The sequence below is a fragment of the Bombina bombina genome, chromosome 6, assembly GCF_027579735.1.
Source record: "Bombina bombina isolate aBomBom1 chromosome 6, aBomBom1.pri, whole genome shotgun sequence".
Classification (NCBI taxonomy): Eukaryota; Metazoa; Chordata; class Amphibia; order Anura; family Bombinatoridae; genus Bombina; species Bombina bombina.
This window is the reverse complement of record NC_069504.1, coordinates 344,345,582-344,368,751: the sequence shown is the minus strand read 5'-3', so window position 1 is coordinate 344,368,751 and position 23,170 is coordinate 344,345,582. Positions and strand designations below refer to the sequence as shown.

At 34.5% G+C, this 23,170-nt stretch overlaps 1 protein-coding gene across 7 annotated transcripts in view; it reads left to right on the top strand.

Moving 5' to 3' along the window:
• MYBPC1 (myosin binding protein C1) overlaps window positions 1-23,170 on the top strand; it is a 262,117-nt gene that overhangs the window by 193,497 nt on the left and 45,450 nt on the right. For 5 of the 7 annotated variants that reach the window (XM_053716989.1, XM_053716988.1, XM_053716986.1 and 2 more), the window contains 4 exons: window positions 2,191-2,607; window positions 5,119-5,490; window positions 13,903-14,070; window positions 15,014-15,102. In XM_053716989.1, coding sequence (XP_053572964.1) covers window positions 2,191-2,607; window positions 5,119-5,490; window positions 13,903-14,070; window positions 15,014-15,102 — 1,046 coding nt within the window. The remainder of the gene's footprint in view (window positions 1-2,190; window positions 2,608-5,118; window positions 5,491-13,902; window positions 14,071-15,013; window positions 15,103-23,170) is intronic. The other 2 variants (XM_053716991.1, XM_053716992.1) reach the window with 2 other exon arrangements.

Sequence of the window (23,170 nt, the reverse complement as noted above, 5' to 3'; positions counted from 1 at the left end):
TAGACAATACTCTGATGATATGACGTGCTCAGTGAGAGGATCTTACTTGAACTACTATAGTGAGCCGGCAATAAATAAAATGGCGATCAATAAGGTGGACTAGTGTGTGTTACTAGTGACCGCAATGCAGTCGGTCTTCTGTATAGTCTAGGGAGAAAGATGCCATGTTGACCTGAATAAGTGGTGTAATATCAATATGTATGTCAGACCAGTGGGGTCAAGTGAAATAGTTCAAATGCAAAAACAAACAATATGTGGTGTATGTTAATATAAATGTTAGACTAGTGGGGTCAAATGGAACATTTCAAATGCAAAAAACAGACAATATTATGCTGATGTAAAAAACAAGCAAAGTTAAAAAGAATGAATAAATATCAAGCTTAATAATATAAAAAATTATAAAAAATAGAAAAAGTGCACGTGCAGCGTGTGTAACAAAAACAAAGTCAGTTAGGAGTTTTCAAACTGACTTACTTTGGTATTTATATTTTTTTGGACTCCTATTACTATTAACAAGATTCTTGACTTAGAAGGGTCAACTTGGCATCCTGTTGAAGCTGCCAGATGCTGAGCCAGTTCCTTGATGAACTTCTTCTGGTATCTCAAAGAAGAAACTCTGAGAAATGTCTCATCAGACTTTGAAAGTTTTCTGGGCCTTCCAGCCCTTTTTTTGTCCTCAACCCTCCTGATTCTTCAAATTTCTTTATAATAGCTTGAAAACCCCATCTTGAGTATCCAGTTTGTTTGCTGATTTTCCTTTGAGAGTGGCCTGATTCAAAAGTATTATTTCTGTCAAATTCTGTGATCTTTGGCATTTTGAATGGAATGATGTGATTGAAATGTTGTCTTATTAGCAAGCTTCCAATTAATTAAACTCATACCACATGTGCATGTAATGCTCAAGCATGCCTTGCACAAACCTGGTGTAATAGACCTTTTTTCACAACAGTCATTTTGACATGAAATAGTAGGACATTAGGTGTTAGCAGTGGCATTAATTAGTGTTCCATTCCTATAAGGTTTACGAGAGCCAGGTTCCTGATATTGCTCAAGTGTAAGGGGAGGTCACACTTACCACTTTAGCCTATAAAAGCTGTTTTTCAGATTTTGTTTTCTGTTTTTTAATACTGCATACAAATATCCTGCATTTTCCGATTGTATTTTAATAAAGAGACTGAGAAATAATTATATATGGTCATTATACCATTTATAAAACAACAAATCTAATGGGGGCCTAAGACTTTTGCATATATATATATATATATATATATATATATATATATATATATATATATATATATCATTAAATAATTAATAAAATGCAGTAATAATGAATTATAGAAAATATGGCTAATTCATAAACGTTTAACCAATCTATATACCTTTCTGAAAAAAATATCTAAAATTTTAATTCTGAAACAATCTCACATGTGACATTTAACAAAATTGCAGTTATTGACATTGTTTTTTACTGTCACAGTACATGGCAGTTGTTTTGTTTTTACTTTTTCTAATGGTGTTACACAGACTACAATTACTAAGGTCTTAAGGATGACAAAAATATGAATTGTGAATATAACATATATACAATCTAGACATGTTTTGTGTTTATAACAATGTATATTAAAAAAAACATAAGATTTCAAATTAATTTTAATCTAAAGTATAATGTGTTATATTTTTTTCTACAAAATGGCATGCGTAAATAATCAAAATACACACAAATTAAATAGAAGTTGGCATTGGAATTTCACATATACAAAATAAAATTTGCTTTAACAAAAGGATAGCTATACAAATGTAAGGTAGATAATGAATATTTGAAAGGATTTGTTGCACTGTTAATTGTGTAAACAAAACCAACAACAACATGGAATTTAATAAGGAGATATACATATATTTGTTTAATGTTTTAAGGACATAACTCGTTATGTATTTTATTACAAACCAGAAATACATATTCAAATGTTCCAAAAATAATAAAAGGGAAAATGTTATTCTGAAGACACACTAACTACGCAATGGTTTGATGACATTGGTAATGTTAGCAAAGATTAATTGTTTTCCGCATGTGAGTTTCTAATCTGTGTGCGCATCCCAAGCAAAATACTAATTCTCAAACCAATGGCAACTGCAAGCCAGAACTGATTCCTGGAAACAGTAATTCTAAGGTTGGTGCATCTTCTCCAGGAGGAGATAAGAAGCAGGAAAAGCCTGATTTTTCTGAGACGGAGATGGAAATATTAGTGGATGGTGTTTCCAAACATGGGTCACATATTTGTGGTGCCCTATCTGCCAAAACTACTAAGGCAGAAAAAAGTAAGATATGGGCAGACATCCAAGCAAAACTTAATGCTGTGGGGGGAAATAACAGGTCTGTTGCTGAGATTAAAAAATGCTGGAATGGGCTGAAAAAACGCACAAAGGAAAAAATAATACAAAAAGAGCCGTTAAGCACACCGGAGAATGAGAATGAGTCGGCACCTACTAAGGCACTAACTCCCCTGGAGAAACGCGTGGAGGCCATGTTGCAACTTGAGCAAATGGAGGGATCTCCTGAGATTGATGATGATGATGATGATGATCTTCAGGAAGATGTACATAGAGGTAAAGCATGACATTATCAATACTATAAACTATATTTTGTTAGGAATTTATTTCAGTTTACACACTATTTATTGTTACTTCCAAAAGACTACGTAGTGGGTAGGTTAGTAATGTGTCATTATATTATATCATTAATTTAAAAGTTTAAAAGAACATTAACTCATTTATTTATTTATTTTTATTATTAGATATGCAGGCATTATTTAAGAGCTTATACATAATTGCTTATGTTAACCAAACCTTTACCTGAAATGTATGTGCTTCTAACAAGAAAGATAACTGTGCCTTTGTTCCACTTGCATGTAAAAAGTGCTGATATTCCACATTACAGGAGTTTAGCGCTCAATACATTTTAAGTATAAAGAGCAGACAAACTGCAAATGAAGAGTGATTCTACAGCTAAATCACAGCGTGTGCGTGTGTGTGTGCTCGTGTGAACGTGTGTGTGCGCGTGTGTGTGTGCGTGCGTATGTTTGTGTGTGTGTGAATGTAATCAGCAGGAAAATCATACACTTTAGTTAGAACTGAGCTGTTTCTAAAAAAATATAAATAAATCTGTGTGGTATTTTTTTGTGTGAGGAACACGTATTTTAAATATAGGCCCTTTTCCAATCATTTATACTTTGCTGTGCAAAAAAGGTTGTATTCAGTCTGGAAAAAGAATGATTTTCTATAGCTTTCCAATCCATTAGAACAACTACCATTTTAGGGGTTGATGCCAGTCATGTGTTAGTTCACAATTTCTTAACCTTGGTTGATATTATCATTGCCGTTTTCCAATGCTTACAATTCAAAAGAAATTTTGAATTGTTGCCTCCAAATAACAACAAAGAATCATTATCTGCATGGTTAATTTCATGATTTTATAATCCAAAAAAAACAACAATAAATATGTGTAAATGATGACAAACAAAATTGTGATTTTATTGTTTTAGAGATTACATCACTTAAGGTGATTGTTGAATAATCCCTTTTATTAAAGGTATTTATAGGTAATTAACCTGTTGTGCTCCAAAACCATAAAGATATGTGTGTCTATTTTTTCAGTTATGCAATCAGGGACATTATAAGTCTATATGTTTGTTAGTTTATGGATGTAGCTCATTTTTATTAGTGTAAAAGTTCATATTAATACTTTATTTACTTGTTCCATTGGAAAACTTTTTGGGGTACTCAGAAATAATTGAAAAAGTATTGTCTTGGGTTGTGTCAAGTCCTTTTAGCTGTGGAATTCAACAGTTGAAAAATGGCATTGTAAATGTTGAGAATTTTTATTGTGATCAGTAAAAGGGGACTGGCATATATTAAGTACAGGGCTATATTTCACCAAAATGATAATGAAAAAAATGCTGCTGATAAATATTACAAAATGTCTGATTGTTATCATGTTGCCATCAAAAATGCCTCATCTACACATCTATAACTTTTAGCAATAGTTATAAAACAATTCTATATTCTTTATGACCAAGCCATTATATATATATATATATATATATATATATATATATATATATATATATATATATATATATATATATATATATATATATGGAAATTTTGTTACAGTTCTCTGCACTAGGCAACAAATCTTTTTAGTAGGATATTAGGATTTTTTTTCTAGTATCATTTTCTTTCCTATATAAAGAACATGGTTTTCATGAGCTAATTTTTGTGAGTGATTCCACGTGAAATATGTGATTAATAAGAAAGTAAAACATGGCAACTAACTGATACAGTATTGGATGAATTTCCAATGTGTATAAAAGCATCAATAACAACAAACCAAGAGTTGTGCAAGAATCAATATCAATATATATATATATATATTTATTGTTTTTTTTTTTTTTTTTTTAAATGAACATTTGTAAAACATCAAAACACTTCATTACAATCATTAAAATTAGTTTTCGAGAGGTCAAGGCTGTTGAAACTGAAAAGTCCAACAATGTAAAATAATAATTCAAAGTGTTTTCTACGTCTCTCAAAGTCCAAAGTTAAAATAGAGATTAATATATGTAAACCCACCTAAATATATATATATATATATATGTACATATATATATGTATATATATATATATATATATATATATATATATATATATATATATATATATATATATATATGTATATATATATATATGTATATATATATATATATATATATATATATTATTTCTAGCAGTATTCTAATGGATTGGAATGGATTGGAAATTGAAAATCACACAAAAACCTGCACAAACCAATGCTCTTAGTTAAGTGATCTGGTTTATGTTTTTCATGACAGCAAGTAAAGTTGGCTAATTTTAAAAAAAGCATTCTATCTACCCAATTAGTTTTTCTGTTAGGCCAATAACAGCACTTCAGTTTCTCGGTATTCTGTCAGTGTGTTTTAAGTTAAATTATATTTTATTACTTTTGCACTTTAGTAATGTATAGTAAACTAGTTTTTCTGAGATCCAAAAAGAATGTTTAAAAAAAACATATGTCTGCGGTTGCCCCATCTTCCGCAGGAGGAGCAAACAAGACGGAGTTTACTGATCAGGAGTTAAACACTTTATTGGATAATATTGCCAAATTTGGGCCCCAGCTATTTGGAGCCAAAACCAGTGCTGCAGATAAGGATAAATTATGGGCAGACATCCAAAAACATATTAATGCTGTGGGGGGCAATAACAGGTCTATTGATGAAATTAAGAAGGAATGGAATAAACTGAAAAAAAAGACAAAGAAAAAATTGGATCACAATAAAACTGAGTTGTTGCTGCAAAAAGAAGGAGAAACTGCCGAAATCCATGTATTAACTCCTTTAGAGAAGCGTGTGGAAGTTATATTGCAAATAAAAGAAATTGACTCTGAGGACTTCATTGAGGAACCAGAAGAAGGTAACAACTTATATGCACAATTTCTTGATGTGCTGCACAGTCTTAAACTTGTGCTGCACTACTCATATGGGCCAGTTTATAGATATAATTGGTCTGGCTCTGTACCAAAGTCTCATTTCCAATTCTTTACTAACAACAAATATACACTCACAATACCGTTGTTCAGACTTTTCCAATATTATACTATACATCTACATTAATATTGTGAAAACTACTGAAACAAACAACAACATTATATTTAGACTTAATTTTACTCTTTGGGCTAAATCATATTGCACACACTATTTTATCATGGCTCAGAATGATTACTGTGAATCCCATTTGTAAGTTTAGAGTGGGGGAATGTATTATATTCCACATGTTAAACACCCTTTATACCAGCTGGTACTGTGAATACCCTATATTTAAAAGATATCTGTCTTATCAATCAACCAATGCAATATAACCTTACAATCCAAACTTTGACATTTACAAGTGGTGCGCTATTTAGCGCTCACACTTGAGCATAAACCTCACTAGAAGTAAGCTGTTTGCGTGCATCAGGTTGTGAGAGTATTACAAGCTGAAATTAAAATGAAAACACACTACCATTAACATATTCTTCCCATAGGAGTCGATAGAGAGAGCAGAAGAAAAAAAACTAATACCTATTGCTTGCGTGCTAACCCGACAGCAGTTAATAATATTTCATATTCCAATGTTCTTCACATACAGAACAATGTAATTTTTATTGTAAATATATATTTCTATATACATGTCTATATACCTATACCTGTATATCTATTCCTATAGATATATAGGTATAGATATCTATTTTACATTAACAGTATCACATATATATAGAAATATATATTTAAAGGGACAGTCAACTCCAGAATTGTTAATGTTTAAAAAAGATAGATCATGTCTTTATAACCCATTCCCCAGTTTTGCATAAACAATATGGTTATAATAATATACTCTTTACCTCTGTGATTACCTTGTATCTAACCCTTTGCAGACTGCCCCCTTATTTAATTTCTTTTGACAGACTTGCATTTTAGCCAATCAGTGCTGACTCCTAAGTAACTCCACAAGAGTGAGTACAATGTTATCAATATGGCACACATGAACTAGCGCTGTCTAGCTGTAAAAAAAAGTCAAAATGCACTGAGATAAAAGGCAACCTTCAAGGGATTAGAAATTAGCATATGAGCCTACCTAGGCTTAGCTTTCAACAAAGAATACCAAGAGAACAAAGCAAATTTGATAATAAAAGTAAATTGGAAAGTTGCATGCCCTATCTGAATCATTAAAGTTTCATTTTGAATAGACTGTCCCTTTAATAATATTTTTTGTTTCAATAGTTTTCTATGTGAAGAACATAGAAATGCAAAATATGCATAACACGATTAGTGTTTCAAAATTTAGCTCTAATGCAGTGCCGGGTTAGCACACATGAAAAATGATTAATCTTACATTGTGTTATTGAAATATTACAAATAACATATTTAAAAAATCTATACCTATATATCTACAGGAATATATATACAGTAAATATACACATACACATATATATATATATATATATATATATATATATATATATATATATATATATATATATATACAATGAAAATTAAATTATCCTGTATGTGAAGAACATTGGAATGTTAAATATCTACACTACATATATATACAGTAAAACACATAAATACATCTGTACACACATATATACATATATATACATACATGCATATATATTTATTAAGACATGTATATGTATAAATATATATTCATTATAGCCCTTTACAGTCAAACACCTTGTCATATACCATATACCTTTGAACCCTTATAACTTTTTTTTAATAATATTTATGTGACTATTTTTTTAATCAGATACGCCTAGATTTAGAGTTCTGCGTTAGCCGTCAAAACCAACGTTAGGGGTCCTAACGCTGGTTTTGGCCGCCCGCTGGTATTTAGAGTCAGTCAGGAAAGGGTCTAACGCTCACTTTCCAGCCGCGACTTTTCCATACCGCAGATCCCCTTACGTCACTTGCGTAGCCTATCTTTTCAATGGGATCTTTCTAACGCTGGTATTTAGAGTCTTGGCTGAAGTGAGCATTAGAACTCTAATGACAAGACTCCAGCCGCAGAAAAAAGTCAGGAGTTAAGCACTTTCTGGGCTAACGCCGGTTCATAAAGCTCTTAACTACTGTGCTCTAAAGTACACTAACACCCATAAACTACCTATGTACCCCCAAACCGAGGTCCCCCCACATCGCCGCCACTCTAATAAAATTTTTTAACCCCTAATCTGCCGATCGGCAGATTAGGGGTTAATAAGTGTAGGTAGGTAGCGGCGACGTTGGGGGGGCAGATTAGGGGTTAATAAATATAATATAGGGGTTGGCGATGTTAGGGGCAGCAGATTAGGGGTACATAGGTATAATGTAGCTTGCGGCGGTGTACGGAGCAGCAGATTAGGGGTTAATAATAAAATGCAGGGGTCAGCGATAGCGGGGGCAGCAGATTAGAGGTTAATAAGTGTAAGGTTAGGGGTGTTTAGACTCGGGGTTCATGTTAGGGTGTTAGGTGCAGACTTAGGAAGTGTTTCCCCATAGGAAACAATGGGGCTGTGTTAGGAGCTGAACGCTGCTTTTTTGCAGGTGTTAGGTTTTTTTTCAGCTCAAACTGCCCCATTGTTTCCTATGGGGGAATCGTGCACGAGCACGTTTTTGAAGCTGGCCGCGTCCGTAAGCAACGTTGGTATTGAGAGTTTAAGTGGCGGTAAATATGCCTGTACGCTCCCTTTTTGGAGCCTAACGCAGCCCTTCAGAGAACTCTAAATACCAGCGTTGTTTAAAAGGTGCGGGGGGGAAAAAACACGCGTAGCTAACGCACCCCTTCTAACGCAAAACTCTAAATCTAGGTGATAGTGTTTATATCAGTGTAACTGTAATTTGAATGTACTTATGTTGTGTTTAGTGCAACTTTTTTAAAAACACTACCCATTACACGAGGATTTCAGTCACAATAACCCAACAAGCGTAAAATGCTATTGCGCTCTCACAATCCCGTTTAGTTTCAACTTGTAATATACGCGCTATATCCATTGCTTTCAAAATGACAAAAAAAAGGATAGAGCGCCACTTGTAATCTAGTCCTTTGTGCTTTAAAATTCTTAAAATAATACATTCATACATTCAAATTAACTTTTATTCTACAGATAGATAGATAGATAGATAGATAGATAGATAGATAGATAGATAGATAGATTATTTCAACTAGTTCACCAAAGTTCCATTACGTAGCATAAACCTTGAGGGATTCTTGAATTACAATGTGCTAAAACAGTTGCTAAGTTATAGTTTGGCACGAGTCTTTGCAAGTGCATCCCCTCACTCATATCATTTGTAAAGTTAGCATATGTAATGTGATCACACAGTAAAATGCCTTATAATTTAGAAATATTTCATTTGAGAAATAGCAGTGTGCACTGTGATTTTTTAAAAAAAAAATATCCACATAGATGTCAAGACTTTACCAATAATGCTTTTGATTCTATTATCAAACATTTTGTCCACCAAATCTCCCACTAAATCAATTTTCCCTAAGAGTTCATCAGACGAGCTAAAACATTCATTTTCCATCAGATTATACTTACAAACTGCCTTTATTGCTTATTTTCCATATTTTCTATAAACAAATGACATATTCCACAAAATGCTATAGCTACACAACTAACATTGTCTATCAGTAATGTAATCATGACATTTTACATTTTGTTCTCAATGCTCTTTGTTGAAGTAGATTTTACATTTTGTGAATGTTTCCATTATCTTCATTTGCAGGAACTGCTTGATTTACTTTTATCATAGCTAGCTCATTAATCAAATCTCATGCATAAATGTTCCTTCATATAACTGACAGTAGTTGAATGTATCAGATAAACATTTTACTATCCAATACTGGTAAATATGTGTAGTGTAAAATACACTACACAAGAACATTTTCATCAGATAATTAATGAAATAACATACTTTGCACTTAAAATACTAGAATACCATATAGAAAGAACAATCATAAACTGCACAGAAAGCAAGTCACTGCACTTCCGATAAAAAAATAGCATTTAGCTTTTAGCACATAGTAGGACTTCTAAACGATACTCATAGCATATATTTAATTAAAAGAAACCCAGCTAAGACATTTTAACTAGAATTTTGCTAATCTTTGAATAGGTATAAAGCACACTTGTCAGTCATATTCGGTAAATATTGCTTATATGTGTGAATGTAAATTTAATACCTAAGAAAGACAGACTATAAATTTAAAATAATAAATTCTTCTACAAATGTTTTGCTACTAAAGACCTCTTCCATTTTAGGGTTTTATTTATATATTCTAAAGCAGAGATGCTCAAATCTAGTTATCAGCCTATGGTTACCAGCTGTCCTCACAAAAATACTGGACAATCTGTAGGAGATGGGGCATGATGGTCTGTGGGGGTCACATAATTCCTCCCCCCCCCCCCACCACCAAAGCTCTACCTTAGACCCAACTCTTGATCCTACCATGCATATTTTTATTAACTAAGCAGTCATTTTACCGCTTGGCTGCAGTAACACAAAGCAATAATTGTATGTATTTGGTTGCCAGTTACACATGTGAACAATAGAGATTTGAAACCTTTGAATTCCCCTCATTTCTTTCTGTTCCGTATCTGTATAAGTTTTCAGTATTTTTGTGATCATTTTATTGGACAGCCTGCTGAAATACTAGACTGTCCGCGGCATAGGAGGCTTTTTACATTTTCCTAACACCTAAAAAAAAATGTACATTTAAGTTTTCAGTATTTTTAAATTGTGAAGATTGTATTGGACAGCCTGCTGAAATACTAGACTGTCCGATTGAATACTGAACACTTGGCAATATTTACCAGCCTTTCTGATTTTAAGATTAAAAACACAACTGTTGGTAAATACTAAGGACAGGATCTGGGCACTGCTGTATAAACTAAATCTAACTTTTCCATTTTAGCTTGTACAGTGCTCAGTACACTTTACAGAGCTTTGCAAATACCCATCAGAAAATGCTCAGTTTTATACTGAATACACAATGCAGAATCAACAAAATAATTTAAAACATTTGTATTATAATAACAAAATGATGTAGCTGTTTAGTTTGCAGGCTCTGCTTTCATTCATTCTGCAAACTTTTTATATTGCATAATGTTGCAAACCCCCATGCCAAGCTAATACCAGACACATGCAGCAAAAGCAGCTTTTTCATTCTTCATGCTTTCATTGTTTTCTTGTTAATTTTTTAATACCTTACCATGAAATAAATAATAATCAACCTTGTGAGGCAAATAGTACAAAGCCAGATTTGGATTATACACTGGAATAAAACAACCAATCAACAAAATTAAAACTTGAAATGGAAAAAACATCAAAGATCACCATGTAATTATGAATCAACTTCTTCATGGATTACCCCCAGGAATGGAAAATGCACATTAAATATACACAAATGCCAAATATCAGACAATACCCAAATTAAACAAGTTGTAAATATTCAACTCAGTTGAAAAAAAAATACAATAAAGTAATTTTATTTATTTAATTATTTTTAAAGAATGAAGATATTCTATGGACTGTCATTATTTTTCACAATAACTTACTTTATACCAGTTTATTATAAAGAAAAAACAAAATTAAACTATATAAAATATTTTAGTTCTAAACTTCCAAGACAAGAAAATATGGAAATACATGTTTATAAAGGTTATATGCAAAATGGATTAAATACTAATGGCAGGCGCACTCTACGGTCTGAAACTGCTCTCATTATTGTTCTTCACTACATCATTGTAAAACTTCATGATCCACTATCTAATCATATTGGGGATCGTAGATGCATCTTATAATTCAGTGAGACTGATAGAAATGGTCAGTTTATATTATGGGGCCAATTTATGTAGCTGTGAATGCAGATGTTTCCACGCAAGCCTTCAGGCTTGCCGGAAACATAAGTTAAGAAGCAGCGGTTGCAAGATACGATTGTGATGATTGACACCCCCTGCTAGCTGCAAATTGGGCGTGAATGTGCAGGGGGCGGCATTGCACAAGCATTTTTACTAGAAATGCTTGTGCAATGCCGACAGCGTATGCATTGACATTTGTTACATCGGCCCCTATATGTATGTTTAATTACTTTCCACTTTAATATGATTGCATTACACAAAATGTTTGTTCTTAGCAGTCAAACGTATATTTATTAATAATAAAAACTATGAAATGTTTACTTCAACTCTTAATCATATCAGTGACTGATGAAACAATCTGCCTGGGCTGGTGAAAGCTTTCACTGTCTTTCTGCTAAACTCAGTAAAAGTGTTTTTTGGCTGATGTTTGGTATTTTCTTAATAATTAAAGTATTTTCTCATAACAATAATGACAGTCCATGCTCACTTAGAGTTTTATAGGTGTGATTCCTTGAGAGTGCAGAAATGTTTTTTTGAACAATAGAAAACTTTTTTCTCAGGCAATGAATTGGTACTATAGTATAAAAGGTTAAATAAAACTAGAATTGAAATACATTCCAGTATGTGATTGATCAGTAATTCTATTTACAGATATAAAATATCAATGTCTACTCTTTTCTCAAAGTGATGGTAAATCAAAGCTTATAACAAACACTAGGATTTACCATTACAAACAAATAAATGTTAGTTTCTCTCATCGTTTCATAAAAAAAATGATTTTAAACTCACTCTATCAGTAAGGAAAGAAAATTGCTAACACAGCGCCTCTCTCCGCCCATGGCACAGCGCTTTCTCCAATGAGGTGACGTTTTCACCTCTAGACCAATAGCCGTGCTAAGATGTCAGTTGACACGCACGGCTATTGGTCTAGAGGTGGCAATGTCCCCTCATTGAAGAAAGCGATGTGCCATGGGCGGCCGGAGGTACTGAGTTAGCTATCTTCTTTCCTTACAGGTAGTGTGAGTTTAACATCGTTTGTTTCAAAACGATGAGAAAAACTAACCAGTATTTTTAGTGATAGTAAATCCTAGCGTTTGTTATATGCTTGGGTTTACTATCACTGTAATGAAGAGCAGCTATCATCAATAATTAATTAATCTAGGATTGGCCAAAAGCACACAGCTATTCCTTATATTATATATTATTTTATTATTTTTCAAATACCCATATATCTTACTCAGCCTTTTCTATAGAATTACTTTTAATTCCTTTCAATTTTTGACAATATCAACAAGACATTGATTTTGTTTTACATTTAATTTTGCATTTCAGTATTTTATCTACAGTAACAATTACATATAAAACCATTAGTGGGGGGCTGTTTTCTTATTTAAAAGATTCCTAGCTATCTGATTAAATGTTTAATTATCTTAACAGATTCCTAATTATTTATGTTTTACTCTTTCTTTACTTCATATTTACGCTACTTTTCACAATGCTTATAAAAATATACTTGTTTAAATAAAAGCCTCAATCATCTTATAAAGTATAAAAAAAAAATAATATAATATATACAATTGTAAGGTATTATACTATTAATTATATACCAAAATGTTTGCTTTATCAATATATATTTTTCATTGGCATGACTTAAATACAGCATAAGGGACAGTATACACCAATTTTCATTCAGTATATAACCTTTAAAAATCTTACTTAGAAGCTCCCAGTTTAGCACTGTTGATGAGGTTAGTCTAGGACACCCACTGAAAGGGTCTGGGAAAACAAAAGGAGCAGACACTTCCCCCTCCTTCCCTCCCTGCATATGAACAGACAGATAACATAAACAGTAGCCTGCAGGAGTCTGTAAACGCGTGTATACATCTGACACTGTGAGGCTTGGTTAGGAGTCTGAAAATCAGCAAAATGTTATAGAAAAATCTAGTGTACAATGTCCCTTTAATGCATCTTATTCTCAGATATGAATTTGGACTAAAAATATACAGAATTTTTATAAAAAAAACTTTCACTACAGAAGTGCATAGCACAGTAAAGATGAAAAAGAAAACAAAATATTAAGATTTTACTAAAGGAACAAACTATTTTATCTGACAAATAAATTAAAATATATTATTCCATTACTATTTTGGTCAAATCAATGCACCAAACTAGAATATAAAATTATAAAACCAGAAAAACACCATTTTAAATGACATTGGTAATTATTTAGCAGTGAATTAATATAAAATATATGAAGAGCAATTGAAATAAAGACAGAAATTAGTTAATATGTTAAATAATACAAAATGACTCTAAAATGTTTAATATATCTATCATGTACAAAAGTGAAAAACTGATTTTCAGATATAAATCAGACGCTAATGGTTTAAGACAACGTTAGAGTGAATCTAATTCTGTGTCTTTGTTTTTTTCATTATTAGCGGACGAGTGGATAGTTGCAAATCCAGAACTGACGGATAAAACAAGGTTTACAATCAATGGACTTCCAACTGGCTCAAAAATCTTTGTCAGAGTTAAATCTGTAAATGCTGCTGGCCCCAGTGACCCCAAGATATATCCACAGGCTATTCTGGTTAAAGAGGTTATAGGTGAGTTGCATATGGGAAAAATATTTGACAGGGAAAAAGTTAAATAATTGTATCAATAGACAGTTAAAGACATCATAAAATACGGAAATATGATTCTACTTATAACTAATAAGTTCACCAGTATCTAAAAATGTGGTTAATCCTTATTAAAATCATTTACACATTTTCATTCCATCTAACCAAATCTATCTATCATCTATCTAATCTATCTATCTATTTATAATCTATCTGTACCATCTATCTATCTATCTATCTATTTATAATCTATCTGTATCATCTATCTATCTATCTATCTATAATCTCTCTGTATCATCTATCTATCTATTTATAATCTATCTGTACCATCTATCTATCTATCTATCTATCTATAATCTCTCTGTATCATCTATCTATCTGTCTATCTATAATCTCTCTGTATCATCTATCTATCTGTCTGTCTATAAACTGTCTATAAACTGTCTGTATCATCTATCTATCTATCTATCTATCTATCATCTACCTATGTATCTATCATCTATCCTATCTATATATCTATCTATCTATTCTATTTGATAGCTTTCTAAAGGGGACAGATAGAGCATACAATTTACTTCTTTTATAAAATTGTCTGTGTTTTCTTGTTATCCATTGTTAAAAAGCAGGAAGGTAAGTTCAGTAGTGTACATGTGCCTGCAACAGTATATGGCAGCAGTTTTGCAACACTGTTATATATTAGCAAGATCACTAAATAGCAGTACTATTTTCTGTCATGTAGAGCCCCAGACATGAGCACACCACCTATCTAGATATCTCTTCAACATAGAATAACACAAGAACTTTGCAAATTTGATAATAGAATTAAACTGGACACTTTTTTTTAAATTGTATTCTCTATCTGAATCATGAAAGAAAAAATTGGGTTTCTTGTCCCTTTAAATTGCTTTGTCCTTTCTTTTTTCCTTAGTGCCTCCCAAGATTCGCCTTCCCCGACATTTAAAACAAACCTATATCAAAAAAGTAGGAGAAGCTGTAAATCTTGTAATCCCTTTCCAGGTAAATAAAGCATTTCATTATGTTTTGTAATCAAGTTGAAGTTCACAGATTTCTTGTACATGTGTAAAATGTAATATATGTGTCTTAGTGCATCAAATACAATGATATTTTATTTTAAAGAGTTTCATGTGTTGTGTCTAATTGTTTATCACATTATTCTAGAACTGTATTATTTTTGAAATGTATTAAAACATTTTTAATAGTGATTTCTTGTGGGAACACACATCTTATTGTACTAACCCCACGTTCTGTAAAACAGGGGCGCGATCCGATATAGATCGCAGTTTGCGGCACAAGCGAGGGAACCGGGGTCGCCCGCAGTTTCAGCTCGCAACTCGAGCTATCCTATATAAGTCGCCGTCAGATGCTAACGTGCCGTAAGTCTGACAAACCAGCGATGTCCAGAAATCTGCGCAAGTACAAATTTCTGGCGTCGCCAGTGACTTGCGGCACATTAGAAACTGCCGGCGCCTATAAAACCTGACTAAAGTCTAAAACACCCGCACTGTCTAACACGCCTCCCTAACATAGCCCGACAAGTCTAACACGCCTCCCTAACATAGCCCGACAAGTCTAACACGCCTCCCTAACATAGCCCGACACGTCTAACCCTCTATCCGCTATCCCCCCTCACTATCCTAACAATAAAAAAGCTATTAACCCCTAAACCGCCGCTCCCGTACCCCGCCGCAACCTAATAAAGTTATTAACCCCTAAACCGCCGCTCCCGTACCCCGCCGCCAGCTATATTATATCTATAACCCCCTAAAGTGAGCCCCTAACACCGCCGCCATCTATATTAAAATTATTAACCCCTAATGTAAGCCCCTTACACCGCCGCCATCTCTATTAAAATGATTAACCCCTAATTTAATCTACCTACCCCGCCGCCAGCTATATTATCTATATTAACCCTAAGTATATTATAGTTAATATAGGTATTACATTATATATATTAACTATATTAACCCTAATTATATTAGGGTTAATATAGTTAATATAGTTACTATAGTATTTATATTAACTATATTAACTCTATCTAACCCTAACACCCCTAACTAAATTTATATTAAATTAATCTAATTCATTTATAAACTAACATATTCCTATTTAAATCTAAATACTTACCTATAAAATAAACCCTAAGATAGCTACAATATAATTAATAATTACATTGTAGCTATGTTAGGGTTAATATTTATTTTACAGGTAAATTGTTAATTATTTTAACTAGGTATAATAGATATTAAATAGTTATTAACTATTTAATATCTACCTAGTTAAAATAATTACCCAATTACCTGTAAAATAAATCCTAACCTAAGTTACAAATACACCTACACTATCAATAAATTTAATAAACTACAAACATCTATCTAAAAATACAATTAAATTAACTAAACTAAATTACAAAAAAAAACATACACTAAATTACAAAAAATAAAAAAAAGATTACAAGATTTTTAAGCTAATTACACCTATTCTAAGCCCCCTAATAAAATAATAAACCCCCAAAATAAAAAAAATTCCCTGCCCTATTCTAAATTAAACAAATTTCAAAGCTCTTTACCTTACCAGCCCTTAAAAGGGCCTTTTGTGGGGCATGCCCCAAAGAATTCAGCTCTTTTGCATACAACAAATACAATCCCCCCCATTACAACCCACCACCCACATACCCCTATTCTAAAACCACCCAAACCCCCCTTAAAAAAGCCTAACACTACCCCCCTGAAGATCTCCCTACCTTGTCTTCACCACACCGGGCCGAACTCCTGATCCGATCCGGGCGATGTCTTCCTCCAAGCGGCAAAGAAGAATTCTTCCTCGGCGGACGCCATCTTGGATGACGTCATTTAAAGGTACCTCATTCGTAGTACAGCAGTCGGCCGGGCATGCCCCACAATAGTCAGCGTAAGGCTTCTTACGGCTGCTTTTTGTGGCGAGGTGAAAATGGAGTACGTTTTCTCCATTTTCGCCACGTAAGTCCTTACGCTGCATATTGGATACCAAACTGCGCGGGTTTGGTATACCTGCCTATGGCCCAAAAAACTACGGGCGACGGCAGAAATATACGCGCGTAACTTCTAGGTTACACCGTATATAGGATACCAAACCCGCGCAAATATTGGCGTCGCCGGCTTTTGCGGGCGACGATTTTTATCGGATCGACCCCCAGCTTTCTAAGTTGCCCAGTAGCGCCTTAGATAGTTCTAATACTTTAGCTGTTAATTCTAAATTTCACAATATCATTATTAAATACTAGACGATAAGCCTGTCCAGAGGGCAGTCTATGTTGAAAAAATACAAACCCCCAAGCTCAATTTACAAAAAATAAAAAAAAAGTAAAATGACAGAAAAAAATAAACAAAGCTATCCAAAATAAAAATTTTAAATCTAAACTAATACCCCTATAAAAATAAAAAATCCCCAAAATAAAAACAACCACTAATCTAATCCAAAACTACCAATAGCCCTTAAAAGGGCCTTTTGTAGGGCATTGCCCTAAGTTAAACAGCTCTTTTACCTCTAAAAAATACTAAGTCCCCCCTAACGGTAAAAACTCCCCACCCACCAAACTCCCCAAAATAAAAAAACCTAACACTAAAAAAAACTAAACTACCCATTGCCCCTAAAGGGGCATTTGTATGGGCATTGCCCTTAAAAGGGCATTCATCTCTTTTACTGCCCTTAAAAGGGCAATCAGCTCTTTTTCTAGTCCAAAAAAACCCTAATCTAAACCTAAGCCTCAAATAGGTACTCCCTGTTCCTGAAGTCCGGTGGAGGTCTTCTTCCAAACGGATCCATCATCTTCTATCTTCATCCGGAGTGAAGGCTGCGTGGAGCGGAGGTGCAGAGCTGTGTTCTCGATGCCTGGATCCTCAGCGGAAGTCCTCAACAGCGGCGGTCCTTGGCGGCGGTCCTCGGGGGAGGCGGTCCTCGGCTGCATGGAGGCTCCTCTTCATCCGATGTCTGTCGTAAATTGAAGATTGAATGCAAGGTACCACAATAAATTTGGGGTACCTTGCATTCCTATTGGCTGAAATTTTGAAATCAGCCAATAGGATTAGAGCTACTGAAATCCTATTGGCTGTTCAAATCAGCCAAAGAGATTTCTGTAGCTCTCATCCTATTGGCTGATTTAAAAAATGTCAGCCAGTAGGAATGCGAGGTACCCCAATAAATATGGGGTACCTTGCATTCAATCTTCAGTGTGCGGTGGACGATCGCATGAAGAGGAGCCTCCATGCCGCTGAGGACCACAGTCGCCAAGGATCGCCACATCTGGAAACACCGCTCCGCACCTCCACTCTGCGCTGCCTTCACTGTGGATGAAGATAGAAGATGATGGACCCGCCTGGAAGAAGACCTTCGCCGGACTTCAGGAACTGTGAGTACCTATTTGGGGCTTTAGTGTTAGGCTTTATTTTGGGGGGGTTAGATTAGGGTTTTTTGGACAATTGAAAAAGAGCTGAATGCCCTTTTAAGGGCAGTGAAAAAGAGCTGAATGCCCTTTTAAGGGCAATGCCCATACAAATGCCCCTTTAGGGGCAATGGGTAGTTTAGGTGTTTTAGTTTTAGTTTTTTTTATTTTGGGGGGTTTGGGGGGTTTTACTGCTAGAGGGGGGACTTAGTATTTTTTTTAGGAAAACAGCTGTTTAATTTAGGGCAATGTTTATTCTTAGATTAGGGGGTGTTTTTATTTTGGTGGCTTTTTTATTTTCATAGGGATTAGGTTTATTTTTGTTATTTTGGATAATGTGGTTTATTATTTTCTGTAATGTTAGCCTATTTTATTTCGTGTAATTTTAGATTAATTTAATGTAATCTTAGGTTTTTTATTTTAATTGTAATGTAGTATTTTTTTATTTTAAATAATTAAGGGTTAATTTAGGGGGTGTTAGGTTAGGGGGCTTAGTTATTAAATTAGTTATTTGCATTGCGGGGGTTTGGCGGTTTAGGAGTTGATAGGTAAATTAGGTTTAATGCGTTGTGGGGGGTTGGCAGATTAGGGGTTAATATGTTAATTATGTTTATTGTGTTGGTGGTGGATGATGGATTAGGGGTTAATAAATTAATTATTTAATTTGCGATGTGGGGGAATGGCGAATTAGGGATTAATAGATGTATTGGGTAGTTTGCAATGTTGGGGTTGGCGGATTTAGGGGTTAATAATTTTATTATGTAGTTGTTTTTTGTTTTTTTCTTAATACTTCGTCCGGGTGGTTATTTTTTTTTTCTTTATACTTCGTATGAGTGGTTAGGTGTTTTTTTTAATACTTATTGTGCGCGGTTATTTTTTTTATTCAATACTTATTGCTGGCGGTTAGGTTTTTTTTTTAAAACACTTATTGCGGGCGGTTAGGTTTTTTTGTGTAATGCTCCGTTTGCCTTCGCTCCTATGGTGGATTCTTTCACCACCCTGCCATTTTTGGAATCCACCGGGATGCAGTGCAAGCTGCATCCAGGTGAATTATTTTGGCTGCGCGCGCAGCCAACATTCCTTTGGCTGCCTCGCGCTGCCAATATTCCTTTGAGGATGCGTGCGCAACTGGCATAAACTCAGACACAAAGAAACTCAAACTGATGCAGATGGATGCAGATGGAATTAAGGCTTCTATGTAACTCTCTAGTCTTACTGGGTTGGCAGAGGAAATACATGAGCACATGAATAGACTCAGCTCAAGTTGAATTTAGTAGACTCAAATCAACCAGCAAATTGCTGGGACCACCTCTCACAGATGGTCAATTTCCTGAGCTTTACAGTGTCTGGCTGACTTCTACTTCTTTGTAACCAAATCCCCGTTCATGTTCAGTAAAGTTCATAATCAGTCACAAGCTGAGCTGGTGTATACTATTTCCAAAGCTGCTAAACAACATATTTAGGAACCCTGCAGCCAAAAATAAACAGTGACTTTTAATGTTGATTTCTTTATTGGGATGTACAAAAAACACAGTCTAGACAACTAAAGCCACAAGCAGTTTTATTATTATTTAATTTAAAGAGACAGGAAACCCCAGCATTTTTTTTTATTATTTGGATAGAACATGCAATTTTAAACAACTTTCCATTTTACTTTTGTTAGCAAATGTGCTTCATTATCTTGTTATGCTTTGCTGAAGGAACAGCATTATACTACTGGCAGCTAGCTGAACACATCTAGGTAGCCAATCACAAGAAAAAAATGTGTGCAGGCACCAATCAGCAGCTAGCTCCCACTAGTGTAGAATATGTGCGTATTCTTTTCAACAAGGGATACCAAGGGAACGAAGCACATTTGAAAATAGAAGTGAATTTAAAAGTGTCTTAAAATGACATGTTCTATCTGAATCATGCAAGTTTCAGTTTGACTTTCCTATCCCTTAAAAGATTGTGTTAAAAACTTCCAAGGAGACTGTTGAGGAGTTATGATCAGAATTTAGGTTAAACAGGAATGTATTATTTACTACAAAAAATGTAAATTATAAATATGAATTCAAGTTAGATGGAAAAATGTATATTAGGGCCATTACAGGGGGTACCGCCTTCTGTGTAATTTACAACTGAATCTGGATATAGCAATACCTTATTTTGGCATCTATAACAAGCTTGTAAAGGAAACTTCTATGGTTATGGCAAGTAACTGCACCTTACAGTAATAGCACTCTCTGGGCTCCTAATAAGGACTGATTTCAGAGCAAACAACTAAAGTAAAGGCCAGACACTCACTGGGGCCACATAATTTGGGATAATCTCATACCCACATCCATTTAAGTTTGAATAGTGAGTCTCACATTTTTTTTGCTTGTGATACCCTTGTACCTACTCTGGCCCCCAAAATAAAAAACACTACCACAAATAAAAAAGCAGTTATTCTTATTCTAAAACTAAAGTCCCCTTAAGAAAATAAAAACACCCCAAAATAAAAAAAAACTATACTACCACTCTACTATACTCTAACAATTGCCCTTAGAAGGGCATTGCCCTTAAGCGATTTAGCTCTTTTACCTTTAAAATAAACATCCCTATTATAAAATCAAAGTTTCCTCCCTCCTCCCGCCAAAAAAAAACAACTTAAAGGGACAGTCTACATCAGAATTTATACTGTTTAAAAAGATAGATAATCCCTTTATTACCAATTCCCTAGTTTTGCACAACCAACACAGTTATATTAATATACTTTTTACCTCTGTGATTACCTTTTATCTAAGCCTCTGCAAACTGCCCCCTTAATTCAGTTTTTTTGACTGACATCCATTTTAGCCAATCAGAGCTGGCTCACTGGAACTCCACGTGCGTAAGCACAGTGTTATCTATATGAAACACGTGAACTAACACCCTCTAGTGGTGAAAACTGTCAAAATGCTCTGAGAGAAGAGGCGGCCTTCAAGGGCTTAGAAATTAGCATATAAACCTCCTAGGTTTAGCTTTCAACTAAGAATACCAAGAGAACAAAGCAAAATTAGTGATAAAAATAAATTGGAAAATTGATTAAAATTACATGCCCTATCTGTATCATGAAAGTTTATTTTGGACTAGACTGTCCCTTTAAATTAAAAAACCTACTAAGAATTGCCTTGATAAGGGAATTTGGTAGGCCATTGCCCTAAAGGGATGTAGCTTTTTTGCCCATACAAAAAAATCCCTATTCTAAAAGAACAACCTATCCTAAAAAAAGATTACCCTGAAAAGGGCATTTAGTTAGACATTGCCCTTACAAGGGCATTTGATAGGGCATTGCCCTAAAGTAATTTAGCTCTTTTGCCCATACAAAAAAACAAATCCCTATTCTAAAAAAAAATCTAAAAAACCTAAGAGGAAAAAAACCCTATGCTAAAAAAATTCCACCCCAAAAAATCCTAACTCTAAACCCCAAAGTTTCTACTCACTCAACTTGACTCTGGCTTCTAAGTGCTCAGCTCCGGTGGTGCTCCTCTTCTTTCTTCATGGTGGAGGTCCTCTGGGATGATCCTCTTCATCTTAATGGTGGCAGTCTTCTTGTAGCTTCATCCATCTTCCATTCAATCCTCTTTCATTGGGTCCTTCTTCATGTGATCACCACCACACACTGAAGCTTGAATGTGAGGTACCCCCTTATATAGGGGTACCCTTGCATTTCTATAAGCTGGGTTTTGAATTCTTAATCAAATCAGCCAATAGAAAAGAGGATCAAATGGAAGAAGACAGAAGATGCATCAAGTGCCGCCATGGATAAAGACAAGAGGACCACTGCCATGAAGATGAAGAGGAGAACCCCAGAGCACCGCCGCCATGAAAAAAGAAGAGGAGCACTGTCAGAGCTAAACACGTAGGAGCCAGAGTCAAGTTGGGTGAGTAGACACTTTGGAGTTTAGAGTTAAGATTTTTTGTGGAGGGCTTTTATTTTAGCATAGTTTTTTTTTCCCTTAGGTCTTTTTTAAGGATAGGATTTTTGTAGAATAGGGATTTTTTTTTATGGGCAAAAGAGCTAACTCACTTTAGGGCTATGCCTTATCAAATGCCCTTTTAAGTGCAATGTCCAACCAAATTCCCTTTTCAAGGCTATCTTTTATTAGGATAGGTTTTTTAGAATAAGAATTTTGTTTTTTGTATAGGCAAAAGCGCTAAATCATTTTAGGGCACTGGTTTTCAAATCTGTCCTTAGGCCTCCCTAACAGGCCACATTTTGAGGCTATCTGAAATAGAGCACAGGTGAAATAATCAGCTTATTAGTAAATATGGTTATTTTCCTGCTCTCATCCAAAGTAATCCTGAAAATCTGGCCTGTCAGGGAGGCCTGAGGACAGGTTTGAAAACCAGTGCTTTAGGGCAATGCCCTACCAAATGTCCTTCTCAGAGCAATCTTATTTTTAGGATAAAGATTTTTTAGGGTATTTTTCTTTTTATTGTAAAATAGCTATAATCCCTATAAGGCAGGGGTCTCATAGTACCGGCCCGCGAGCCATTTCTGGCCCATAAACCGGTTCCAATGCGGCCCTCCACTTACTCCCCATAACTGAGAGCTGTGGGTTGATTAACATAATTCCGGGGGTGCCAGGAGCTGCAGCTCCAGGCCCACTCCTCTATATAAGCCCCTGAGTGTGCAGCACG